The sequence below is a fragment of the Pithys albifrons genome, chromosome 2 (assembly GCF_047495875.1).
Source record: "Pithys albifrons albifrons isolate INPA30051 chromosome 2, PitAlb_v1, whole genome shotgun sequence".
NCBI lineage: Eukaryota > Metazoa > Chordata > Aves > Passeriformes > Thamnophilidae > Pithys > Pithys albifrons.
The window spans coordinates 108,037,231-108,063,321 of record NC_092459.1 but is presented as its reverse complement, the minus strand read 5'-3'; the positions used below and the strand labels follow the sequence as shown (position 1 = coordinate 108,063,321).

Here is a 26,091-nt window from a genome sequence, read left to right as displayed (position 1 = left end):
AAAAACAGTCATCCAAAAAAACATCTATAATCAAGGCTCAGTGAATTAGTGACATAACACTATGTGTTTGGTGGTGTATTCAAATTACACAATTCCAAAACCTCCTTATGGAAGGAAGCATTTTTGGCACATGCAAGGTATGTACCATAGTTAAGTGTTTCTGGAAAAATATATCTCTTACTGCTGTACTACACTAAACTCTTTTTCTTAACCTGTCAAATAGAATTGCATTCCTCCTGGATCTGTTAATATCTGACCTCAGGTCTTGTTTGAGAGGCTCTCCACTTTCCTTTTCTTTCACCACCTCCTTTTACAGTTCATCCTTGTGAGTAAGACTTTTTCCACATCTAGAATATGTCACTCAATGGGACTTAATTTCTTAATACTCTAGGCTTTATCAGTTTCCAGAGTAACGACTGGAAAACCCCAAGAAGCAAAAATGCTTGTCAATTTTAGCTGTTGAGGCTGAATGATTCTGCTTTGTGAAAAATGAAGTATTTGTTTGAAGAGAAAAATGACAAGAAGATCCCTGGGCCTGTCTAATTTCTTTTCTTTCATTGGACATATTGGTCATATTTGGTCATAACTTGGCTTTTATCTTCATGTTTATCACAAAAATACCATTTTTGTGTCTCTGGTCATAGCTGAGTACCAAGAGACTTCCCTAAGTCTATACTACAGAATGTCATGCAATTAGTGACTCATCAAGAAACAGTCATCTAATTTTGGATCATGCTGAATTTGGGATATTACCTATTGCAAAGATATGCATGAAGGCACAGCTGTCTTCTGTTTCATATCGAAAGAGCTGGCTGCCATAAGATCATAAAAGCTGCTGTGCTGGATTTTTTCCACCCTCCTGAGAGAATGGCTTTCCAGTATGTCCAAGAACCCTTAAGTATTCTTCTCTGCAAAGCCAGTGTGGTTGTACTCATTAGCTTTCTCTATTTACAACATCTAGCTGCTTGTAATAGCTGTTGATAAGGAATGGTATGGAATTAGGAATGTACTCCCTCCTATCTTTTTCCCTTAGATGATGTAGCACAGACTCCCAAGTCCACACTGGAACTGATTTACACTGGGAAGAGCTATCTGTCAGTTTACTGTCTTGCCTTTGACTACTCAAACTGCTGATTCTGAATGCTGAAGTGACTTTTGATTTTGAGTTAATATTCTCTCACATGCAACTCAGCACTGTCTTGACACTTTTTTCCTGAGGTTGGTCATACCTGAGACTCCCTTTCCTCCTTCAGTAGCCGTATTCCAATCAAGACATAGTATAGTTTATTTGATCACTTTTATGCCAGTGAGTACAAAGTACTCAAAATTGAACCTTGTGGAAGCCCAGACCTGCTTGCCCATTTTGGTGGGGGGAATATGAAGCATTTGGGCAGGGGATGAGGTGAATTGGCAATTTGCTGCTTCTGATTTCCTCACAGCTTTTGCAGCAGGGCAAGATCTTCATCCGTGTAAAACACTTGCCTTTCAAATGCATGGATGTGCCTGAGTGGCAGTTCAGGGTTACTGAAAGGGCTGCTGCAATTTCAAACTGGAGCTGTTGTTCCATTTATCAGATTGCTTAACTCCCTCCAAATTCCAATAAAGCTGGTGATTAAGGACACAAAAAGGGGACCAAAATCTTTAAAAAGAATAAAAAGTTTAAATTTTTAAAATTTATTATTTCATTATTACAAACAAAAGTTTGTTTCTTTATCCAAAGCTGCTAAATTTGACTCTGCAGACTGAATAGGTTTTTCAATTGCTTTATTTTTGACGGTGAATAAAGTGTTTACTCCTCATAAACTCAGTTCCAGCACCCAGAGCACCTCCTCTCCTTCCCTACTGACCCTGGTGTCTGCAAAGTTGTTTCTTTCCCATATTCTTTCTCCTCTCTTCTCTGAGCACAATTGCATCTGTGGAATACCTTTTGTTTTCCTTCTTAATATGTTATTAGTAGAGGCATTACTACCATTTCTGATTCACTCAGCCTTGGACAACAGTGGGTGTTGGAGATGGCTGGCATGGTCTCTCTCAGACATAGGGAAAGTTTCTAGGAGTCTCACAGAAGCCACTCCTATAGCCCCCTCCCCCACTAGCAAAACCTGGCCATGCAAACCCAATACAACTTGTTTTGTATACGCTCTTACCATTAATTCCTCTTCCTTTTCTGCTCTCTTAAACTGTCTTTATCTGAACCTACCTGTTTTACTTTTTTTCCAATTCTATCCCACATCCCACTGGGAAGGAAGTGAGAGAACAGCTGTGTGATGTTTACCTGCCTGGGTTAAACCACAGCAGTTTGGAAAAGGAGCAAAATCTTAAAGCCCTGTGCTTCTGGGCCAAATAACCTAAGTAAAATCTTTACCATTCCTCCGTTTTCCTGGAAAAATCAGAAGCTTGCTCAAAAAGGGAGAGAAAGGAAAACACTACAGGCTGCCTACATAAGCCCAAACTTGTTTTGTGTCTGAGAAAGAAAAAAAAAAGAGAAAAAAACTTTGAGCTCTTGTTCACATCATCCCCACTTCCCCCAAGATCTCCTGAAGAGTGTGCAAAGTGAGTGATTAACTTTCTCAGCTTTGGAGGTGAACATTTTCAACAAGAACTTGGACACCATCTGCGGCACCTGTCACGGTACCTTTTTGTCTCCTCCAGGCTGCAGGCTAAGCTGGGCTCAGCATGGATGAGGAGGGCTGGGCCCTGCATTTTTCACAGGTGAAATGACAGAAAGTTCCAGCCACAAGTAGCAAAAGGAGGGAAAGGTGGCCTGTGTATGAAGGACAGCTCTGCCTGAGGTGTGTGTAACCTGTTTCAAAGCAGGTGTTTTGACAGCAACAGGCGACCCAGCTGCCTTCACTCGCTTCAGTTTCTTCCAAAAAATGGCTCTGCATGTAGAGACAAAATGGAAACCAGAGCGCAGTTTAAGGGCTTTCTTTTTTGGAACCCTGCAGGAGCCGTACCAGCACAGGACAGGAGGTGGTGCTCAAACAGCACTAGATGAAGAACCATCGCCCCTCAAACGGGGCAGTTACCCTCAAAGTAAAAAGGGGAAAAAAGAACAACAACCAATCAAAATCAGGAAAAACCAAACAGCCACTCAGCCACGGGGTAAATGTTTTCACTATCAAAGATTCAACTGTGCCATTAATGGTAATGTTTTCAACTTTGGGCTGTAAAGGGTAGACATGTCAGACAGTACCTGCCAGCTGTATTCTGTAAGTTCACAATATAGCCAAGTTAACATTTCTCTTAGAATTAAAAAGCAGTCTTGCACTTGATTCCATGTGAAAATGGCATTTGGGCGTTACCACTGTTATAGGTAATTTGACCGAATTATTGAGTCAAAGTCGTTTTGAGTAAATTTTGAAATTGATTTATTAACAGACAACTCAAGCAAAGGAAGCGGCGCTGGGCTGAACCAGGAGAAACTTCCCTTTTCTCTCCGGCTGGCAGAGATTAACAGCCTACAGTCTCAAGTTACAGTCCTTTTCCTTCCTCTTTTCAGCTGGGGTCTTTTTTCATAATCGATGATTCCTCCACAACATCTGCCTTGTGACTGGGGTTTTCTTTTCCTCTTCGGAAGATCGTATAGTGGCCTTATGATGGTTTTAGATACCAAAATGGAATGGAAAGTCTGGCTGCACATGGTTTTAGGACATGAAAGGTCCACGCTATCCACCCATCCAGGATAAATGTTTTATATTTAAACCTTAAACTTTTTATGGACATCACAAGGTACATTACAAAATACATTTGAGGAAGTTCCCAAACAGCCTACAATCTCATAAGATACTTGAAGCAAAAATATTTCAATTCACAGAATCATAGAATTGATTGGGTTGGAAAAGACCTCCAAGATCATCGAGTCCAACCCTTGGTCCAACTCCAGTCCGTTTACCAGATCATGGCACTCAGTGACACGTCCAATCTGCATTTAAAAACCTCCAGGGATGGTGAATCCACCACCTCTCTGGGCAGCCCATTCCAATGCCTGATTACTTTCTCTGTAAAGAATTTTTTTCTGATCTCCAACTTCAATTTCCCCTGACAGAGCTTGAGCCCATGTCCCCTTGTCCTGTTGCTGAGTGCCTGGGAGAAGAGACCAACACCCACCTGGCTAGAACTTCCCTTCAGGTAGTTACAGACAGTGCTGAGGTCACCTCTGAGCCTCCTCTTCTCCAGGCTAAACAACCCCAGCTCCCTCAGCCTCTCCCCACAGGATTTGTGCTCCAGTCCCTTCACCAGCCTTGTAGCTCTTCTCTGGACCCGCTCCAGCCCCTCAGTATCTTTCCTGAACTGAGGGGCCCAGAACTGAACACAATACTCCAGGTGTGGCCTCACCAACGCAGAGTACAGGGGAAGGATCACTGCCCTGGTCCTGCTGGCCACGCTATTTTTGATACAGGCCAGGATCCCATTGGCCTTCTTAGCCACCTGGGCACACTGTTGGCTCATGTTGAGCTTCCTGTCAATTAGTACCCCAAGGTCCTTTTCTGCCTGGCTGCTCTCCAGCCACTCTGTGCCCAGCCTGTAGTGCTGCATGGGGTTGTTGTGGCCAAAGTGCAGGACCTGGCACTTGGCCTTGTTGAACTTCATCCCATTGGAATCAGCCCATCCCTCTGCAGAGCCCTCCTGCCTTCCAGCAGGTCGACACTCCCTCCCAGCTTGGTGTCATCAGCAAATTTGCTGATGATGGACTCAATCCTCTCATCTAAATCATCAATAAAGATGTTAAACAGGACTGGACCCAACACTGACCCCTGGGGAACACCACTGGTGACTGGCCGCCAGCTGGATGTATCTCCATTCACAAGCACTCTCTGGGCCCGACCCTCCAGCCAGTTCCTAATCCAGGAGAGGGTACACTTGTCCAAGCCATGGGCTACCAGCTTTTCCAGGAGTATATTATGGGAGACAGTGTCAAAGGCCTTGCTGAAGTCCAGATAGACCACATCCACAGCCTTCCCCTCATCCACCAGGTGGGTCACCTGATTGTAAAAAGAGATCAGGTTGGTCAGACAGACAGAAATTCTACTTTGCGATCCAGCCTCAGTTCCTCAAAACCAGCCAAGCGTTATAAATTTTACTTTATTAGGTAGCCACAAAGCCTTTATGCCACAGCAATACTCTTTAAGCTTTATTATTATTCCTTCTAATTGGTTTTGATGAGCAAATTTACTTCAGGTGTTCATTACACCACCGTCCAACTTACCTTTGAACAATTGGGTGACACTAGTGAGGGAACCACTTGGAAGAGCCTCATGGGTTCACAGCAGGATGAAGGCTTCACAAAATCAGGGATGGGCACTCTCAGACTCAGGAGGTATCTCGTGGTCCTGCAGCAGCTGAACCTCTTGTATGAGGCCTGCACAAGTGGATCATGCTTCCAAGTGGTCATCCATATTTAGAAGAGTAACTTTAGGACTTTTTTCTACATAGAAATGTTTTCATATTCAGTACTGGAGCTACTATGGTATCTTCCTCTAAATGTTGCATTTCATACCAGTTTGTAATAGGAATGGCTTTGCCAGGTAAAAGACAAGATTGACAAAACTCAGGATGATAAGACTAGACTATTATTCCCTTTTTAGAAAAAAATTTCAGGCTGATAGATTAGCCAGGTTCATGAAGAATCAGAGTGACAGATCATTTCTCTGATTTATTTAGAAATAGATCAGACAGATTCCTATTTTAGAGACAGGAAATTAAAATTGCTTTCCTTTTCTCTTATAGGCAGTTTTTCAAAATCTGAGAAGTCTTCTTAAAGCTGTAACACTAAGACGTTTCAGATATCACAAAGGTCATCGAAACCAGATAAACCCAATGTCAGAATTTAAAGAGCTTAATAAACCATCTGTCTGTTTCCTAAAGCTCTTCATCCAGAGGAAGCTCTCTGTCATTTTTGTTATTAATTAATCTGGTTATAGTGCATCATACCTGCACTGTTTCCCTCGAAGCTATCTTCTAGCTGCAGCAGAGCACAAATAGTGTGTTATCTCTACAGCAGCAGCAGCACTGAGGACCCTGGTGTGTTAGATGACCTTTGAAGACAGGAAGACAAAAGCAACCCCCAGGCCCACATCTCAATGAAATTACATTTGGTGCTTAGCGGATGTCTGAGCTAAGGCTCCCTCCAGCATTTTCCTGCCTTCACTGTGCTTAGTGGTAAAGGAGGCAGAGGAAGAACAAACATGTAATCATTTCACCCCTCCACCTCTTTTTTAAGAGCTCCTCTGCCTCTCTAGAGATATGCATCCCTTTTACCTGGAGACAGCACTGCAACCCTAACACAATCAAAGTTTTTCCATGGTCATGCCAGCTTATCAGTACTAGTTGTTTGCTCCAGTGCAGGACTAACTGCTCCCAAACAAGGAGCTTTTGCCTGTGCATCTATATGCTTTCTGTATGGGACAGGAACCATGGGGGATTTTTATATCCACCCTTAGCCACTGTCCTCAATCCATGCTATAACTAGGGAAATGAAAATCGAGCAAGATTCAAACATTTTTATATATGATCCAGACTGATTTTAGACACTGCAAACTCCTGGACAGTATTGAAAATGCTGATGTAAAGTCTCCTACCCTTATTAGGTAAACTGTCTTACAAACCCTTTGTTAACCTGGCATGCTGCCAACTCGGTCATAGAGGTGCTTGCCCATTGCCCTCCCAACACAGTGTCTAGGAGGCCTTATTTTCACCCAGGCAAATTTGAAATTAGCTAGACACAACAGGCGCTGTGTTGTGCTAGACTCCCTGATTGTTCCCCAGTACTGGGAAACTATCACAAAGATACTGAGTAACTTTTGAAGAGATCAGTCTGGACACAGCCAGATGAAGCCACGGACAGGAAAATGTATAAGGGCCAGACTCTCTGCACAGTTCATGTACACTGTCACATTTGCTAGTAAGTCATTCCAGCCCTCTGTTACTCTGGATGGTTGTTAAAGGTTCAAACACAGGAAGGTGGTCTTGGGAGGTGCCCCCTCAGAGAATTTTTCTCACCATACCAACACAAAAGGTTTAAGTTTGGAGTCCCAGGAGGACAAAAGATAGCTGATGGCTTTCAGAGTCAAGCTTAATGGTGGGGTGGAGGTGAAAAAACAGAACCCCAGCACCTGGGGGTGGGGAGAGTTTTTTCTTTCTTTGTTCCTTGTGTGCTGGTTTGACGTTTTTTTGGCAGTTTTCTTTGGGCAACTGCAGAAAAGCAGCCACTGCTTGCTGGTGAGCTCTCTTTTTCTGGCTCTGCTCTTTGCTTTTTCCCCCTCCATCTCTGGGCACCCTCAGCTTCAGAGAGAGAGAGAGAGAGAAGAGAGGAGAGACAAAGCTGCTTCAGGACACTGCAGACCTTTTTTTTACCCCTCTTCCTGGGGACCAATTTGGACTGCAAGGAGATTCCTGGGAACTATCATCATTTCCTCCACTCCCAGCTTTTCCTTCTTCGTTTGGAACAGAGGACGAGGAGAGAGGGAGAGAGAGAGAGAGAGAGAGAGAGAGAGAGAGAGAGAGAGAGAGAGAGAGAGAGAGAGAGAGAGAGAGAGAGAGAGAGAGAGAGAGAGAGAGAGAGAGAGAGAGAGAGAGAGAGAGAGAGAGACAGATTCCTGGGGATTATCATCACTCCTCCAATCAGAGCCTTTCCTTCTTCGTTTGGGACAAAGGACAGAGAGAGAGTTCAGTGAGTACTCCCTGCTCGTCTCTGCCTCGCTGGGAAAAGACTGAGAATTCATCTTGCAGCCAGCCGAGGTGGGACACTAACATCTTGCAGCCAGCCGAGGTGGGACACTAACACTGTCCATAAATATAACTGCTCCAGGAGGAATCTATGGGTTTTGGGGGTTGTTCTCTTTTGGTTTTTTTACCTTTGGTGCTGGGGAAGTAGTTTGCGCTGGTCTGTTTACAGTTATTTCTATATCTACCTATATATGTATATATATAGTAGTTAAGAACAGTTATCCTTCTTATATACATTTTCTAATTAAAGTTCCTTTTCTTAAATTTAATAAAGAGTGACGTGATTATTGTGGAGGAATCCTCTTCTCTGCTTTTTGGTAAACATTTTGGTTTTTTTCCTCAAACTAAGACAATGGTGCAAGCATCACATATGCACAATATTCATATTTATGAAAAAGGAGCTGACTTTTTTTACCTAGTGGTTTGTTTGATTAACAGTTAAGGAAGAGGTAAAGTTACTAATTAGCATAACAGTGGTACAAAAATCTGTTTACTTCCTCATTGGGATTTGAAACTACATTTTCCAAAGGCAATTACCGCTGTCATACTATGAGATGGACATTCCCACCAGAGGAAACTAGACTCAGCTTTCTCTCAAGAAGTCCATGGTCCAGCATACCCTGGGCATGAGGCTTATGACAACACTCAAGTCTGTATGTTGTTGCCAGTGTTCTTGTCCCGAGTCACACAGAGGAGCCAAAGGTCACATTCAAGAGAAACACTAGTTTGCTCCATATTACATATCTTATTCAGATAGTCTATAAAAATTTTCCCTGTATCATCAGGCCAGAGGAACTCTTTCTCTTGCGGAAAACATATCTTCCCAGAATATGTCTAACCAAACTTTCAGCACAGGTGATATATGTGACACAGCTGCAGAACACAGCACCAGAAATTAGATTAGGAAGAAATAAATCCAACAGATGCATCACTAGGTATTAATACAAAAAATAAAGCACAGATATAGATCAGAAAAATCAGAGTTTTAATGACTAACAGTTAAGAAAGATAATAAAGAACCAGTGAGCTCTTTTTGACATATTCAGAATCTTTCCGGTATCACATTCTTAGTCTTCAGTTAGATGGAAGCTATCATGGGGAAAAGAGTGTCAGCTTTAGAACTTTAGCATCCACCAGTAGCATTAGTCTGAAAGGAAGTTTGGGATCTCATTCTTGGTACCACTTGTTAATAAGTTTTTCTGATCAGCTTCTTTTCTCTCATTCAGAATAAGCATCTGTGAAATATCCAACACAATCCTTGGAAGCGATGCATCACCACTCATTCTGTGGCACTTGGCAAGTCATACAAGCAACTTTTGGTAGGAGAATGGATTTACATTTCCTCTTCAGCTTTGATCTTCAGTGCTGACTCCGTTTCCAGTCTACTCATAGGACAGCTCACCTTAATACATTACAGGTTTATATATCCCTAAAACAAAGTCGCTCCATGTCCTGAAGTTGCTTACAAATTTGGAATTCTCTTTTAAAAACAACAAGCTGCTTTGTCACCTTGGCTGTGATGCAGGAATTAAGTTTACAGTTTTCTTTCACTTTAAAACTCCAACCATTCTGTCATATAAATACAGTTAGATGGAGAAATCTCACCACCTTCATGACAATCATCAAAAACCTGCAAAGGAAAGTCCTGTGTCAGCAGATTAATTACTTCCTGTTAGATCATGCTCCCATGTTTTCTGCTTCTTCCCCAGCAGAAAAGCATTAGTCTAACAGAGGCCAAAATCTAGGAAGTCTTATGCCAGCTCTGAGGCAGAAGAGCGAAACAGATCCCACTGTAGTAAATGATCCAAACAGACATGATGGAAAGTTTTACTACATACCAGTTTACAGTCCAGGGAGGAAAGACCAAAAGCTAGACAGAAATAAGTTAGCTTGCTAAAAACATAGGCACACTTTGGATCAGAAATATAATTTGGAATGGGCTACATTTGGCAGCATTCTTTCATATACAGTCCAGTAAACAGACTGCATGTAAGTTGGAAACACCCTGGTAGACCAGGTGTTTTAGACTAACTAAAGAACCTTCCTCTTACACCATAGCTAAGGTATCATGGGGAACTTTGAAGCACAGAAGATCTGAGTTTAATTTTAGTCTATTGACTCTGATCCCTCTCCACAGTCAAAGGAGAGCAGGAAAGTGCCTTTAAAAGGCAGCAAAAACAAGCTTAATGGAGAAGCTTTCAACTGTTTCTGCAGGATTGAATTCATGCACAGATGACAAGGAGGACCCTTATGTGACTAACCCTGCAGCTAAAGTTAACACTTGCAAGACCACTGTTTACTGCCACACCTATACAGACAGAATGGGAATGCTGCTTCTTTCCTGAGAGTAGCAGTCAGTTAAAGGATAATGGTTATCCAAAAGTTGTTCACAGAAATGCTCACTCATGGGCAAAACCTTGCAATGGCCTTTATTAAAGATCTGCATACACACACCTAACCATATACAGAATTAATTACTCACAGGGCAGAGTCCACAGGGTGTCCTGACTAATCCAGTGGGTTGTATGAGAGGACATATGGCTCTGTACAACTTCATCTGTCCATCCACACTGCCTACTGTTCCTTCCTTTGCAGCAATAATAGTCATCTCCACTTTTCCATCATATATCAGTGTATTTAAAATAGTTTCAATGTCTTCCATTGACAACTCTACCTAAGAAAAAATTTGTAAAATAAATATTAGAAAAGACACATGCCAGTAAATCCTGCAAGGAGAAAATCAGCAAACACATTGAGTAATAAATCCTTAGAGTTCTAACCTAGCTCAGAAATAGGCACCATCTTCACTGGGAACTTCAGGGCGTTATGCAGATGCAAAAGGAAAAGCAAATACCAATACCACCTCCTACCTACCAAGCACTTTTGAATTGCACTAGTCTTGGTTTACCAAAAAGAACCTGAAGTGTCTACACCAACCTAGCATGATACAGTTCCAGTTTTGCAGTAAGACAATTGTAAAAGAAGAAAAGACAAGACTGCTGAAGATAGATTTGTTGATGGTGACCAATACTTGTGAAGGTTTTTCCCTCTCCTTTTTTTTCCCCTCCCCTAAATCTCCCTGAAATACATAGGTAAACTTGAGAGAAATTATAAAATATAAATCAGATGAGACTGTTAACATGGACATGAATGCTAATTCTTTTACACATCTCTGAAAATGCAGATGTACAAGCTGTCCTGGAATCCTGTGCATCAATGACTCTCCCCAAAAAAGCAACAAAGCTTCAAAGCTCACCTTCACTAAACTATAAGGTATTAAGGCACTTAAAAGACATTCACCAAATTTGCAGTACAGTCCTACAGCTAATCACATGCTGACAATTTTAACAGTAATAAGATTAATCTGTTCTGACCTTACTGATTCCCAGTTCACAGATGTATTTCCACACCTCATGTGATGAGGCAAATGAGCTGTTTCTCTGTATCCTGGGGTTCTGTTTGCTTTCTCGAGCTGCCTCTGCCTGAGAAAAAAGCAAAGATTAGCGACAGTCAGTCAAGAACTTCCTTTATGGTTCAGTTTCAGGCAGAATGGAATATAAAATTTACAAACCATTTCTGGGACATGTTTAACATTTAAAGCCATATCCTTAAGACTGATGTTTGTTAGACAATGCAGTGCATGACCAAATAGAATTGTATAGTAAATGTGTTGTAGTTTGGGATTATTATGTAAATTCTCTCCCCTGCCACTTAACTGCCCAGGCCAGCGGTTAACAAAAGAAGTAGTTAACTGTGATCGCTGGGGTGGGGGCAGGTTTGTCTCTTTTGGTTTTTTTTTGGATATTCTCCGCAGTCTTGGCTCGGCGGAACGGGGGAGTGGGGGCTCCAAGGAGGCAGGCTGCCCTGCTGGTTACTGCTGGGGTTTTCCCTGGCTGTCTTGCCGCTGCCTACTTCGGATTACTTTTTCCTGCCGTGCTGCTACCTGCCTTGGATTTGCTGCTGGTTGCTCGTACCTCTCTGCTTCTTGGACGGGGAACACAGGGGAAAGAGACTGAGTCCATCTGAAAGCCCACTGCTCGTCTGTTTCGCTGGAGAGGGACTGAAACTCACTCTGCAGCCAGCGGGCTGTGACAAGGACACTTAAGTATAACCTTTTCTCCCGGAGGAAAACCTGCTGGGTTTTGTTGTTGTTTTTTTTTTTTTCCTCTTATGGTGTTGGGAAAGTGGGTTGCACTAGTCTGTTTACATATATATATATATATATATAGCAGTTATCCTTCTTGTATTAAAATTCCTTTTCTTAAATTTGATAAAGAGTGGTGTGATTATTGAGGAGGAGGCCCCTCCCCTGCTTGTGGGTAAAACATTTTGGTTTTTCCCCTCAAACCGAGACATTTCTTGGCGCCCAACGTGTGGGGCTTGTAAACAAAGAAGGATAACTGCTATTTTGTGGCACCATGTGGGTCTTGAGCTTAGGGTTCATCAGGACCATCCTGTATAATATATTGGCTTTTTGTTGGTACAAATTCATGCCAAAAGGAGCGGCAGGTTTAAGTCTTATCAACAAATCAATGAGCAAAACTCAAATAGCCGCAATTATTATTGAGTTCTTACTCTGGATTTATGGTGCCATGAATTCGATGCCTTTGGATGTCATGTGGGTGGTGCTCTCCAGGCTGTTTTCCTGCCGCAACCTAAGCTGCTACCTCTGGGGATTCAGTGATAATAGTACGGACCCTTGGGAAGGAACAAAGGGGAATCTCTTCTCCCAACCCTTTGTCCATTCCCCATTCAAGTCTGCTACAACAGCTTTTGAGATGTTTAAATTCTCCCTGGATGCCAGAGATATCTTGCTCTTTATGGTTTTTCTGCAGGGTTGTATCCCTGCAGCTTACAGAATGTTTGAAGGTAGGGCCAGGGTTTTTCCAGAATGCATTCAGAAACCTAGCCCAGTGAAGGGGGAAAAGCGAGAGAATAAAACCCCTGATGCCACAGTGAAGGGAGAAAAGGATGAGGCTAAACCAGGAGGACAGGCCAAGCCTATGGAAGTTGCCCCTATTCAGAAAAGGAAATATAAGACCAAATTAGACCATCCAGCAGACGATGAGGGGGCTGCTGCACCTCCACAGCAAGCAGACCCAGAGCCTGAGATCATCACTGAGTCATTGTCATTTGATAATCTCCGTAGTTTGCGGAAAGACATTGCTCGACACCCGGGTGAGCCCATCCTGACTTGGTTGATCCGAGTTTGGGACCTTATGGGTGAAACCTTACAACTGGATGGTGCTGAAGCCAGGTTTTTGGGGGCTCTGGCCCAGGACGTGGCTATTGAACAGGTGTTCGTGAGGGAATCAAAGCCCCTTTCACTCTGGGCACGACTTCTAACGAGTGTAAGAGAGAAGTTTGTTTATAGAGAAATCCTGCAGGAACATCATATTAGGAAGACTTGGAAGACGATGGAAGAAGGAATTTTACGTCTGAGGGAGATGGCAATGATGGACGTGCTTTTTGGAAGAGGTGGGCAAGCCAATAATGACCCTGACAAGGTCAGATGCACACCACATATGTGGTGGGACCTTTCACGCTCGGGGCCAGCTGAATACACCGATTTCCTGGCATCCATGTATAGGGAAGAGAACCATGAAACAGTGGGCGCAGTAGCAAATAAGCTCCGGATATATGAAAGCATGACCCACAGCCCAATGCAGGCCCGTATTTCTGCTGTAGAGACATTGGTTGAGAGTCTCAAGACGCTGCCTGCAGAGGTAAAAGCGATCAGAGAGGAAATTAGGGAAAGTCTCCAAGTGGCACCAGTGCGAATGAGAACCTCTGAAGTCAGAGCCAGACGCCCCCCAGCCAGAGGAAGTGGACAGACCTCACGAACTGAGATGTGGTACTTCCTGGCCAAACATGGAGAAGACATGGGACGGTGGGATGGGAAACCCACCCGTGCCCTTGCAGCCCGAGTACAAGAACTGAAGGAGAATGGAAGAAGGTCAGTGAGAGTAAGTGCAGTCCCAGTTTCCCACGGGCAAGAATCTGACCCACAGGAGGGCACCTCCCAGGTGTACTCATCGAGAAAAGGTTCTGACCGCTATGACCAGGATCAGTGTTAGAGGGGCCCTGCCTCTAGCCAGGTAGAGGCACGGGACAACCGTGTCTATTGGACTGTGTGGATTCGATGGCCTGGTACATCAGACCCACAAAAGTATAAGGCTTTGGTTGATACTGGCGCTCAATGCACATTAATGCCATCAGGACATGTGGGCTCAGAAACTATTTCTATTTCTGGGGTGACAGGGGGATCTCAAGAGTTGACTGTGCTAGAAGCTGAAGTGAGCTTGACAGGGAGAGATTGGCAGAAACACCCCATTGTGACTGGTCCAGCCGCCCCATGTATCCTGGGCATTGACTACCTCAGGAATGGATATTTCAAGGACCCAAAGGGGCATAGATGGGCTTTTGGAATAGCCACTGTACAGACAGAAGGGATTGAACAATTGAACTCATTGCCAGGTCTCTCAGAAAGTCCTTCTGCTGTTGGACTGTTGAAAGTTGAGGAACAGCAAGTGCCAATTGCCACCACGACAGTGCACCGTCGGCAATACCGAACGAACCGTGATGCTGTGATCCCCATCCATAAGATGATCCGTGAACTGGAGAGCCAAGGGGTGGTCAGCAAAACCCACTCACCCTTCAACAGCCCCATCTGGCCTGTGCATAAGTCTGATGGAGAATGGAGATTGACTGTGGACTATCGTGGCTTGAATGAAGTTACCCCACCGCTGAGTGCCGCTGTGCCGGACATGCTGGAGCTCCAGTATGAACTGGAGTCCAGGGCAGCAAAGTGGTATGCCACTATTGACATTGCTAATGCGTTCTTCTCCATTCCTCTGGCACCAGAGTGCAGGCCACAGTTTGCTTTCACCTGGAGGGGCGTGCAGTACACCTGGAACCGACTACCCCAGGGGTGGAAACACAGTCCCACCATCTGTCATGGACTGATCCAGACTGCACTGGAGAAGGGTGAGGCTCCAGAACACCTGCAATACATTGATGACATCATTGTGTGGGGGGACACAGCAGAAGAGGTTTTTCAGAAAGGAGAGAAAATCATCCAGATCCTTTTGGGAGCTGGCTTTGCCATCAAACGGAGTAAGGTTAAGGGACCAGCCCAAGAGATCCAGTTCCTGGGAGTGAAGTGGCAGGATGGACGCCATCAGATTCCAACAGAAGTCATCAATAAGATCACAGCAATGTCTCCACCTACCAGCAAAAAGGAAACACAAGCCTTCCTGGGTGCCATAGGGTTCTGGAGGATGCATATCCCAGCATACAGTCAGATCGTAAGCCCTCTCTACTTGGTAACCCGTAAGAAGAATGATTTCCACTGGGGCCCTGAGCAGCAACAAGCCTTTGACCAGATCAAGCATGAGATTGCTCAGGCTGTAGCCCTTGGACCAGTCAGGACAGGACCAGACATACAGAACATGCTCTACTCCGCCGCCGGGAATAATGGCCTGTCTTGGAGCCTTTGGCAGAAGGTGCCTGGTGAGACTCGAGGCCGACCACTTGGATTCTGGAGCCGAGGCTACAGAGGATCTGAAGCCAACTATACCCCCACAGAGAAAGAGATCCTAGCCGCCTATGAAGGAGTCCAAGCCGCCTCAGAGGTGATTGGCACAGAAGCACAGCTGTTTCTGGCACCTCGACTACCAGTGCTGAAGTGGATGTTGTCAGGACAGGCTGCCTCTACACATCACGCCACTGATGCTACCTGGAGCAAGTGGATTGCCCTGATTACGCAGCGCGCCCGTATAGGAAAATCAAATCGCCCTGGGATCCTGGAAATCATCACAAACTGGCCTGAAGGTGAAAATTTTGGTCTAGCAGATGAAGAGGAAGAGCAGGTGACACGTGCGGAAGAAGCTCCACCATACAATCAATTGCCAAAAGAGGAAATACGCTACGCCCTCTTCACCGATGGCTCCTGTCGCATTGTAGGGACTAATCGCAAATGGAAAGCAGCTGTATGGAGTCCCACACGACAAGTTGCAGAAGCTACTGAAGGAGAAGGTGGGTCGAGTCAGTTTGCAGAGCTTAAAGCCGTGCAGTTGGCCCTGGACATTGCTGAACGAGAGAAATGGCCAAAGCTTTACCTCTACACCGACTCATGGATGGTGGCCAATGCTCTCTGGGGATGGTTAGACCGATGGAAGAAAACCAATTGGAAACGCAGAGGGAAACCCATCTGGGCTGCCGATATATGGCAAGATATTGCCACCCGAGTAGAGAAGCTGATTGTGAGAGTCCGCCACGTAGACGCACACGTGCCCAAAAATCGGGCCAATGAGGAACATCTCAACAACCAACAGGCAGACCGAGCTGCGCAAGTGAAAGTATCACAGACAGATCTGGACTGGCAGCACAAGGGAGAGCTGTTCTTGGCTCGATGGGCCCATGATGCCTCGGGCCATCAGGGCAGAGATGCCACTTATAAATGGGCACGAGACCGAGGGGTGGATTTAACCATGGACATTATCTCTCAGGTTATCCACGACTGCGAGACATGTGCTGCCATTAAGCAGGCTAAGAGAGTGAAGCCCCTGTGGTATGGTGGACGCTGGGATAAGTATAAGTACGGGGAGGCCTGGCAGGTTGACTACATCACACTGCCACAGACCCGCCAAGGCAAGCGCTATGTGCTCACCATGGTGGAAGCAACCACAGGGTGGCTGGAGACACACCCAGTGCCTCACGCCACTGCTCGGAACACCATCCTAGGCCTGGAAAAACAAGTGCTGTGGCGACATGGCACCCCAGAACGAATTGAGTCAGATAATGGAACTCATTTCAAAAACAGCTTAGTTGCTACCTGGGCGAGAGAACATGGCATTGAGTGGGTGTATCATATCCCCTACCATGCACCAGCTCCCGGGAAAGTTGAGCGGTGTAATGGACTGTTGAAAACCACTTTGAAGGCGTTGGGTGGAGGGACTTTCAAACACTGGGATCAACACTTAGCAAAGGCTACATGGCTAGTCAACACTAGAGGCTCTGTCAATCGAGCCGGCCCTGCCCAATCAGAACCCCTTCACACTGTAGATGGAGACAAAGTCCCTGTAATACACCTGAGAGGTATGCTAGGGAAAACAGTCTGGATCAACCCTGCCTCAGGCAAAGGCAAACCCATTCGTGGGGTTGTCTTTGCTCAAGGATCTGGTTCCACCTGGTGGGTGATGCAGGAAGATGGAGAGACACGATGTGTACCTCAAGGGGAACTTATCTCTGGGTAAACGACTCATATTACTGTATTTGTAAACACTTAATTATTTGAAAGAAAATTTAAGTTTAATGTAGAGTATCGGCATGGAAGAGAATTTAGGGGTGGATAATGTTGTAGTTTGGGATTATTATGTAAATTCTCTCCCCTGCCACTTAACTGCCCAGGCCAGCGGTTAACAAAAGAAGTAGTTAACTGTGATCGCTGGGGTGGGGGCAGGTTTGTCTCTTTTGGTTTTTTTTGGATATTCTCCTCAGTCTTGGCTCGGCGGAACGGGGGAGTGGGGGCTCCAAGGAGGCAGGCTGCCCTGCTGGTTACTGCTGGGGTTTTCCCTGGCTGTCTTGCCGCTGCCTACTTCGGATTACTTTTTCCTGCCGTGCTGCTACCTGCCTTGGATTTGCTGCTGGTTGCTCGTACCTCTCTGCTTCTTGGACGGGGAACACAGGGGAAAGAGACTGAGTCCATCTGAAAGCCCACTGCTCGTCTGTTTCGCTGGAGAGGGACTGAAACTCACTCTGCAGCCAGCGGGCTGTGACAAGGACACTTAAGTATAACCTTTTCTCCCGGAGGAAAACCTGCTGGGTTTTGTTGTTGTTGTTTTTTTTTTTTTCCTCTTATGGTGTTGGGGAAGTGGGTTGCACTAGTCTGTTTACATATATATATATATATATATAGCAGTTATCCTTCTTGTATTAAAATTCCTTTTCTTAAATTTGATAAAGAGTGGTGTGATTATTGAGGAGGAGGCCCCTCCCCTGCTTGTGGGTAAAACATTTTGGTTTTTCCCCTCAAACCGAGACAAAATGACACAAAATTCACACTGTAATGTAGATTAATATGAAGGAATACAAGTATTTGGCATTTTTTGACAGAAAAAAAGTTTCTGCTGTACCTAGTGCCAGTTAAAACATACTGTAATGGAATAGAAAAATGCTGCAAACCGCAGACATGTTTAATGAACAGCAGGCTTTTCCTGCAGTTAGACTATGGACAATTGTCTTCTAGACAGATCTAGCAGCTTCTCCTGCAGTTAGACTATGGACAATTGTCTTCCAGACAGGTCTAGCAGCTTCTCCTGCAGTTAGACTATGGACAATTGTCTTCCAGACAGATCTAGCAGCTTCTCCTGCAGTTAGACTAGGGACAATTATCTTCCAGACAGATCTAGCTGACTAGCAGCTGCGTACTACCCTCTTAGAAATGAGGAACTCTGCAGAAAACACAGTGACTTTTGCTACATTTTATGGTTCTGTGTACTTTGCTGCCTAGTTTGTCATTGGACCTCAGTGATAAAAGGCTTCACTCCTTGTACAGGGTGTAAAAATATCCATCATTAAAATGCAACACCATCACACTTGCTGCAACAAAAATAATAGTCCAGTACAGATCTGCCAATCTTGTTGCAATAATGGTCAACACCTATGGAAAACTTAAGTTGTTTGGTACAGGTTTTATAAAGAAAATTATTGCACAACACCAAAGGAAGGTAGCTTGAATATTGACACTCACCTTACTTTGCAGAAATTTAAAACACTGTTGATTTAACACCTCCACAAACTCAGACTCAAAGTCTTGGTCACTGTACCAAGCACCACCAGTCACTGACCGGTCAGGCTGCAGGTTATACAGCATATAGACCTTTTTCTTGGATGCCTGTTAAAAAAAAAAGTGTACAGCTCTCAACAACTGAAAGCATTCCTTGAGAAAGGAAAATTTAAGCAGATAATCTGCAAAAGAGATAGTTCATTACTCCTATACCTAGGGCACAGCATTCCAGCTGACTCAAGCTATCCTTAACATGTTTGACCCTCTGGTAACACAGAGATAAAGAGAAGATCAACACATTTTGATTCCTAATCATTTTATAACATAGTGTTGGAAGAGGAAATCCTACTAACAATGTGGACACAATATAAACATCTTGGAAGAAGATCCGAGTTTAATTTTAGTCTATTGACTCTGATCCCTCTCCACAGTCAAAGGAGAGCAGGAAAGTGCCTTTAAAAGGCAGCAAAAACAAGCTTAATGGAGAAGCTTTCAACTGTTTCTGCAGGATTGAATATATGCACAGATGACAAGGAGGACCCTTATGTGACTAACCCTGGAGATAAAGGTAACTGTTTACTGCCGCACCTATACAGACAGAATGGGAATGCTGCTTCAGTCCTGAGAGTAGCAGTCAGTTAAAGGATAATGGTTATCCAAAAGTTGTTCACAGAAATACTTGACAACTGAAGCAGTTTTAGCAGCATTACATCCCCTTCATGATTAGATGAAGTGAGATCTCTCACAAGAAACTGAAAAAGCTACTACTTTTCTATGTCCAACTTCTCTATCTTCATTTGGTTTACCAGACCCTACAACAAGATAGAATGTCTGCTGGAAACTAGGAGAATGTCCAGAGAATGTGCTAACACAAATGAGTTTTAATTAAGCAGGTGAGGGAGAACAGGCTGCTGCATAAGCACTGTAACAAACATGGAAATAAAAAACATGGAAAAGGATAAACCCTACTCTACTACATGGACTGTTTGCACATAAGAAAGCTGGAACATGAGTAACTGGAACAAAGTAGAGGAACCAAGACTGAAACAGAATCAAATGTCTTGGAAATTGCTTGTATTAAACAATACAAATCCAGTATGAACCAGATAACTGAAGGGAATTTCTAGACGTCGAGGGGAGAATAACCTTGCAAAGCCACTTGCAGCAAGGTAACCATATCACTAGAGCCATATAAAAGGCTGAGTTTGCTTCAGTATCAGAAATGTCAAATTATGCTACAGCAACACTGGGACCAATTGAGAAAAAGTAGTTACAGGGAGATTGCTTATTTGGGTGGAGAAAGGAGAAGAGAGTAGTAGAAAACAGAGTTAACAAACACAAGAGGAGAATAAGGTGTAAAAGTCAGAGAACAAGAGAGGGCAGGATGAGCAGACAGCAGGAGTGTGGATGCATACAGACAGCAGAGAAGCTGACTTGTGGACCCAAGCCCACAGGGATGCTGGGAAAAACCCACCAGGCTCTGCCCTATGTTTATGTCCTAAAGACCAGGTATGGGAGTGCAGTGACAGAACTGCAGAAGAGCAACAAGAAGTGCAACAGGTTTGTAAAGGATAACAGAACTGTAACACAACAGTTACATGCAATAAAGAATTGAGAGAACCAAAACTCCAATTTGATTGCAATGGCATGTAACTAATAGTGGGGGAAGAGTGACAGAACTGTTTATAGTAGCATATTGGTTATTTAGTAAACATCATACCCTTTCCTACCTGTTGCACCTCAAAACTGCACACTAAAGGCAGAGTCAAACACTGGTGCACAGTGAAAGAGAAAGTCGAGGTAGAATGAGGTTTCTCTGCTCCCAATCCCCTGTTAAAAGCATACAAAAGCATGCAGCAAATGTTTGAAACTTAAAAAAACCAAAAAAACAAAACAACTCACTGCCACAGATTTAACTGCTTTAATTAGTTTCTTGCTTTCCAAATTTTTCAGTATCTTGTTGATCTCCGTTAAAGGCAAATTACTTTTGTATCTAATGTCCCTGCTCCAAATACCTGTTTAAAAACAGAGAAGTGAACAGAAAATAAATAGAAGAAGCCACTTGTTTCTGTACATACAAACCAAAGGCCACAACACTGCTTAACTCACTTTCCTACCACAGGATGTATCCTTGATTCTACCACTCCCAGCAAAAGAGAGGGAATGGACAGAAGGAATTTGGGCAAAACAAGTGACAAACACATATCACAACCACCATACTGTCCTCCTCCCCTTTCCCTCTCCTGCCAGAGCTCTTAAAAGTAGACCCCATCCACTGCCAAAATGAATGCACCACAGAAGTGTTCTTTCTAACCAGTACTTCTTTGTAACTAATGTTTGCTTCAACAAAAATACAACAATCATTTCTGCCGGCTGACTCTCAACCAAGTGTGCAATGAACTCTGAGAAAGCTGTGTTATTAGCAGTGGTTTCTGCTGGCAGAACACCTGTTAAATCCTGGTTCTGCATTTTCTTTTCCATAGAGAGTGTTCTGGAGCTTGACAGTCCTACAGAGAATTCGCAATTTGTATTCCAAATCTTCTAAAAGAGCCCTTCCCAAAAGTCAACAAGGACAGGTTGTTATTTTAACAGAGAAATATGTCACCTTCTCTTTTGTTTTTAAAAAGCAGACACATGGAACATTAGCTACAGACCTGGTATGGGGAGTGAAGGTTTTATATTTGTGTTGTGTGGAAAGCATTTATGAGTTTGGATAGGAATGGTTCCATAAGCTAACAGAGTTAGTACCGTTCACAATCATAATTTAAACTACCTTTGTTGCCTGCATCTTCTATAATTTGGTAAACCAGCTTCTCTTGATTGTCAGAGCCCTTCATTTTACTGGAAAATAAGACAGACATCAGGATTTTTGAAAGGCCCAAAATTTGAAAGAAGCTGGCTTTTTTAAAAACTACAAACAAGTACTATAAAAAACAAAAAACAACACAAAAAGAAAAATCCTACACTGTAAGCCATATTGGCAAATATAATACGTGACAGTTAAACCTCTCTGGACCAAGTCGAACTCGCAGTTGAGAAGCCACTGTAAACAGAAAAAAGCACAATATGAAAGAAAACAGACAAGGAGGAGTCACTCAACTTGTCATAACAATGGGGAATTTAGGGTCACATACTAACACAACTGTGGAAGGTTGAACACAGTATGGAGCATAATTTAGGATAATCTGTCTCTAGACAGAACATCTTGAAAGGTGTTCCTGGGTTTCAGTACCAAAAAGAATGTTATAGTTTGAGCTGGCAAAATGCCAACTGCCTGGTACCCAGTCAAAAAGTCCACTCCCAGAGCAGGAGAGTGAGGGAAAACAGCAGAAACGAGGCTTTAAACACGGTGAGGTTTTTATATTTATACAGAGAAGAGGAGAGCTTAACACAGAATATGAAATAGCACATAGTGACAGGAAACAACAACAGGCTCACTGGGGTCGCCCCAGCTAACAAGAGAAATTCAAACCAACCAAACCTCCTCCCCAAAGGAAACCTCCTAGCAAGAGGGAAAAAGGAATTAACAGGAATATGGTCACGTCCCTGGGTAAACAGTCGTGTAGACTGGCAGCAAGGCCTGATATCAGAAGTTAGGGAGCGGGAAGCCTCTTTGGGTCCACGCTTCTGACCATGTGCTATTTCATATTCTGTGTTAAGCCCTCCTCTTCTCTGTAAAATATAAAAACCTCACCGTGTTTAAAGCCTCGTTTCTGCTGTTTTCCCTCACTCTCCTGCTCTGGGAGTGGACTTTTTGACTGGGTACCAGGCAGTTGGCATTTTGCCAGCTCAAACTATAAGAAAAGGGATGGTAGAATGCTCCCAGCTCTAGAACATGCCTTTTCACTGGTCCAAGAAGCAGGAACTCAGCAATCCTTTTCTAAACCATTTGAAAAGAACGACAATACACCTGCACTAAGCATAGTTTTTGAAGGCTATTTCTTCCAAGAAGTATACTTCTTTTACTCAGATTTACATATGCATCACAAGATATGGTTTGAAGGTACATTTTAATAAATCCAAGAGCATGAGTTCAATTGGCCTCCCGGGAGAGCTGTAAATATCAGTGCTGATCCTGTAACATAAGCAGTGAGGAAGTTTACAGAACCACTGTTTGCAGATGGTTTGGTCAGGTTTCACTTGGTTTTCACCTGAGCATATACATGTTTCCAGAGATCGCTTTGCTGTCATTTGGACCAGGAACTCTGCGAGGAAGTTAGAGCTATAGTCCCATGGCACCCTCTGCTCAGTAGAGAATACTACACCTAAAGCAGATTGCAGGGTGAGTTCAGGGGAATTAAGCATACCCTCCTGAAACAAGCACTTATGTTCTGTAACATCCATGTGACAGAACCACATTACATTGCTGAGTGTCTTCTCAGCAATGCTGCATGAGTTGCAGAATTGTGTTCCAAATATTTATCCAGCAAATACAAGCTTACCTTGCATTTTGAGCATCTTTGATTCTATACAGGAGACCTGCATTGCTTCTGAGAAGGTCCAGCTGCCCCTAGGAGAGATGGGCAGAATGCATTTACTTTTTTTTCAAATAGCTTGTTTCAGAAGGTGGCAAAGAATATTCTAAAATAAAAACCTTATCTAAGGTCAATTAAATAAAGAAAAATGAAAACTAGTATTTCTAACCATTGGAAACGATAATACCCTTGGGGATAATTTTTTCCTGACATATATCCACCTATCATCAGCTATCAGAAACAACAAATATTTCCTGATACTTCCCACAACTTTTATGCACTTCCTATTATTTCTCCTAACTTTCATATGGTAGGAGGGACATCAAGATCTCATGGCCTTTGCTCTCGCTTTCTACCACAGCACTCATTTGCGTGGCAACCCAGAAATCACAGTGAAGCTCTACTGCATAAGCTTTGAAAAATTCCGAGTTCCAGTAGCAACGTTCTCCTTTTCACTAAGTGGGCATCACTGGAAAGCTGCCAACTAGGATGGGCAGTGACTCACAGAAGCAAATTACCAGCATCTCTCTCACACAGAAATTCTGCCCTGGACACTTGTGCCTAGGTCTTCTTTTGCATTTTAAGGAGGCAACCAATTAGACAAGCCTAAGAATGTAACCCTGTATAACAGCATTAATTAAAATTTTCATTGCCAGCTCATCCTTTCCTATAGTTTCAGTTTTGTTTCTTACAGATTTGCATTATGTGGGTGATTGAAGCTCACACCTCAATAACCCTCTTCTGTAGAAGAGGTACTTGTAGATTAAATCAAGTGAAGTACCCAATGCTTATTAAGGTTGAACTCTCACTGCCATTTCCCCCCATGTTTGAAGTACTTTCTAGAGATTCCTACACATTCACAACTTCCCCAAGCACCAATTTTAAACAAATTCCAGAGACTTAACTATCTTTTGATGCCTCATTATGAAATCTGGACAGCCTTTTCAAAAGTTACTGAACACACAAGGTCATATCCAATGTATTTGTAATACCTATAACACACTTATAACAGAAAGACCAAAAAGAGAAAGATTACTTCCAGTGACACCTCGTATGGACCATAGGACCACAGTTAAGAAGTCTCTTCAGTTAGTAAAAAGAATCAATCCCAAACAAAACAACAAAAAAACAAACCACCTTGCTCAGTTTGGAAACTTCCCACTATCCTTCATTCTGAGAAAACAAGTTTCCCTCCTTTCCAAAGTGCTCTCTGGACTGCACCACTCAGTCTGTTTTATTTCCTGACTCCACATGCCCAGGAAGCAGCTAGGTACAGAACCAAAAGGAATGCTGATCTTTTAAAGAGCTTAAACATTTAGCTGCTACTCAAGTTTACACCACACCGAATCAACACGACTAAACAGCTACTCTCTGTTACTGAACACTTGGCCAGTGTAGCTGAGTATGATCCTTGCTCCTGTCTTAGGCTGACTCCTGGTATAGTAAAGAGAAATGCCCAGTGAGATGTGGGAAATTTATAGATGATACAAAAAAATTCCTTGACATGTTTCACCTGCGTGTCATCACAGTAATACAGAGCGCTGGAATTTTGTGAGGGATTTTGAGAAGACCTTCACATATAAGAGCATGGGTTAACATCCATCTATTTCTCTCTAGCTAATTCATTGCCCATCATTAAACAGGCCTTGCGGTTATCACCTGTGGTCATCTTACTGCCTGATGAACCCCTGCCACTATAGTTGCATCCAACTGTTACTATATATTATCATATTACATTCTGCTTTACAATCTATCACACAGGAAAAAGATCAAAAAACCCTAAACACATGAAAAAAACCCAAATGTGGTACTTCTCAGTGATAGCTTCCTCACCTAGTGATCCACATCAATGTGCACTTTCATGCTTTGTATTGCAGACTAGAAAGAGAGGCACATCTTAATTAACTTCGGCAATCATTAGTGCTTGTGGCAACCAAAAGTAAATTATGGTAACTGTACATCATGGCAAATGCTGCTAAATCCAAAGGGATTAATCTGCTAGCCCTGCCTGACAGGTTGCCACATGCAGACTGTACATACAGAGTAAGTATGTATGTATGTGCTCTGGGTTGGCTGAGGTAGAAAGGAAGATCCTCCTACCATGGAGAGCAGCCTATTGATGGCCATGGCTCGCTGTTGGGCTTCCATGTGAGGCATGTCATTCTGGATCACCTGGTCCGTGATACCATGAGGGAACTGGTGGCACAGCTCAATAATCCTGTGGGAGGAGAAAAGTGAGTTTAAAGTCATGCTCTGTTGCATCTAAACCCAAATTCAAGTAGTATTGGAGTCAGGATGGAAGAAAGTGACAAGAAAAACCCAGGGCAAAAGTATTCAGTGCCTGCTTCTTGGTCATGTCTCGAAGGAACTCAGCACCTTGTGATGACAAACACAATCGTGTCCCAGCTGCTGGACAAACTACCTCTGCTTTCACTGACAAGACCGAACACGTGGTCCTCCATTTTACTTCTGTGTTGTTTTCACTATTAACAACATGGATTTAAAGCTTCCTGTACATTTTGTTAGACAAAAACTTCCAATGGGAAGGAACTGGTGACTAGTCAAGGAAGGCGAATAGTGATGAAAAACCTTTAGAAAAAAAATTACTTAATGCAAAAACAACACAATTGCCCTTTCCACAACCAGAAAAATACCGAGGCGGCCAACCTGACCCCGTCACCCATTACTGCTTCCCAGCACGAAAGTCTCAGTCCCTTAAAAAACCGCAACCCTCTCCTTCAGCACCTGATCAACACTCAGGCTCGAACCACACCCCTCAGGCCTTGAACAACACCCCTCAAGGCACTGGCACGCCTCACACCTGCGTCCCCCCGCCCCAAAACACGTCCCTGGCCTCTTGCCGGCCGCCACACACCCCCTCTCCCGCTGCTCGGCAGCCCCCTCGCCTGCCGCCGGAGTGCCCCCAGGACAGTCCGTCCCGCACCTGCTCTCGATGTCCATGGGGTCGGGCACCTCTGGCTTTACCTTCACCTCCGCCATGCCGTGACAGGCCTCGGAACGACAAGATGACGTTAGAGCCGCGCGACGGAGGGCGACGGAGTCAGTTGCTGCGCAACGACCAATGGGCGCCGGCAGCGC

The 26,091-nt window shown here is 43.8% G+C and overlaps 1 protein-coding gene across 1 annotated transcript; it reads right to left on the bottom strand.

The window, feature by feature from the left end:
• Positions 1 to 8,697: 8,697 nt before the first annotated feature.
• On the bottom strand, positions 8,698 to 26,018 carry POLR3F (RNA polymerase III subunit F). The gene is made up of 9 exons (XM_071581985.1): positions 25,937 to 26,018; positions 25,093 to 25,210; positions 22,960 to 23,027; positions 21,291 to 21,358; positions 20,420 to 20,532; positions 18,482 to 18,625; positions 11,103 to 11,210; positions 10,211 to 10,402; positions 8,698 to 9,358 (listed from the first exon to the last, which is right to left on the bottom strand). Exons 1-9 carry the CDS (start codon positions 25,990 to 25,992, stop codon positions 9,281 to 9,283), a joined length of 945 nt encoding a protein of 314 aa, XP_071438086.1. The 5' UTR covers positions 25,993 to 26,018; the 3' UTR covers positions 8,698 to 9,280.
• Positions 26,019 to 26,091: the final 73 nt, after the last annotated feature.

Excerpts from the sequence above, each read along its gene's own strand:
- POLR3F (XM_071581985.1), bottom strand. The coding sequence starts at position 25,992 with ATGGCGGAGGTGAAGGTAAAGCCAGAGGTGCCCGACCCCATGGACATC. Across the intron at positions 25,211-25,936 it reads CCCATGGACATCGAGAGCAG|GATTATTGAGCTGTGCCACC; the intron begins GTGCGGGACGGA and ends CTCCTCCCACAG. Across the intron at positions 11,211-18,481 it reads TTAAATTTCTGCAAAGTAAG|GCAGAGGCAGCTCGAGAAAG; the intron begins GTGAGTGTCAAT and ends CTTTTTTCTCAG.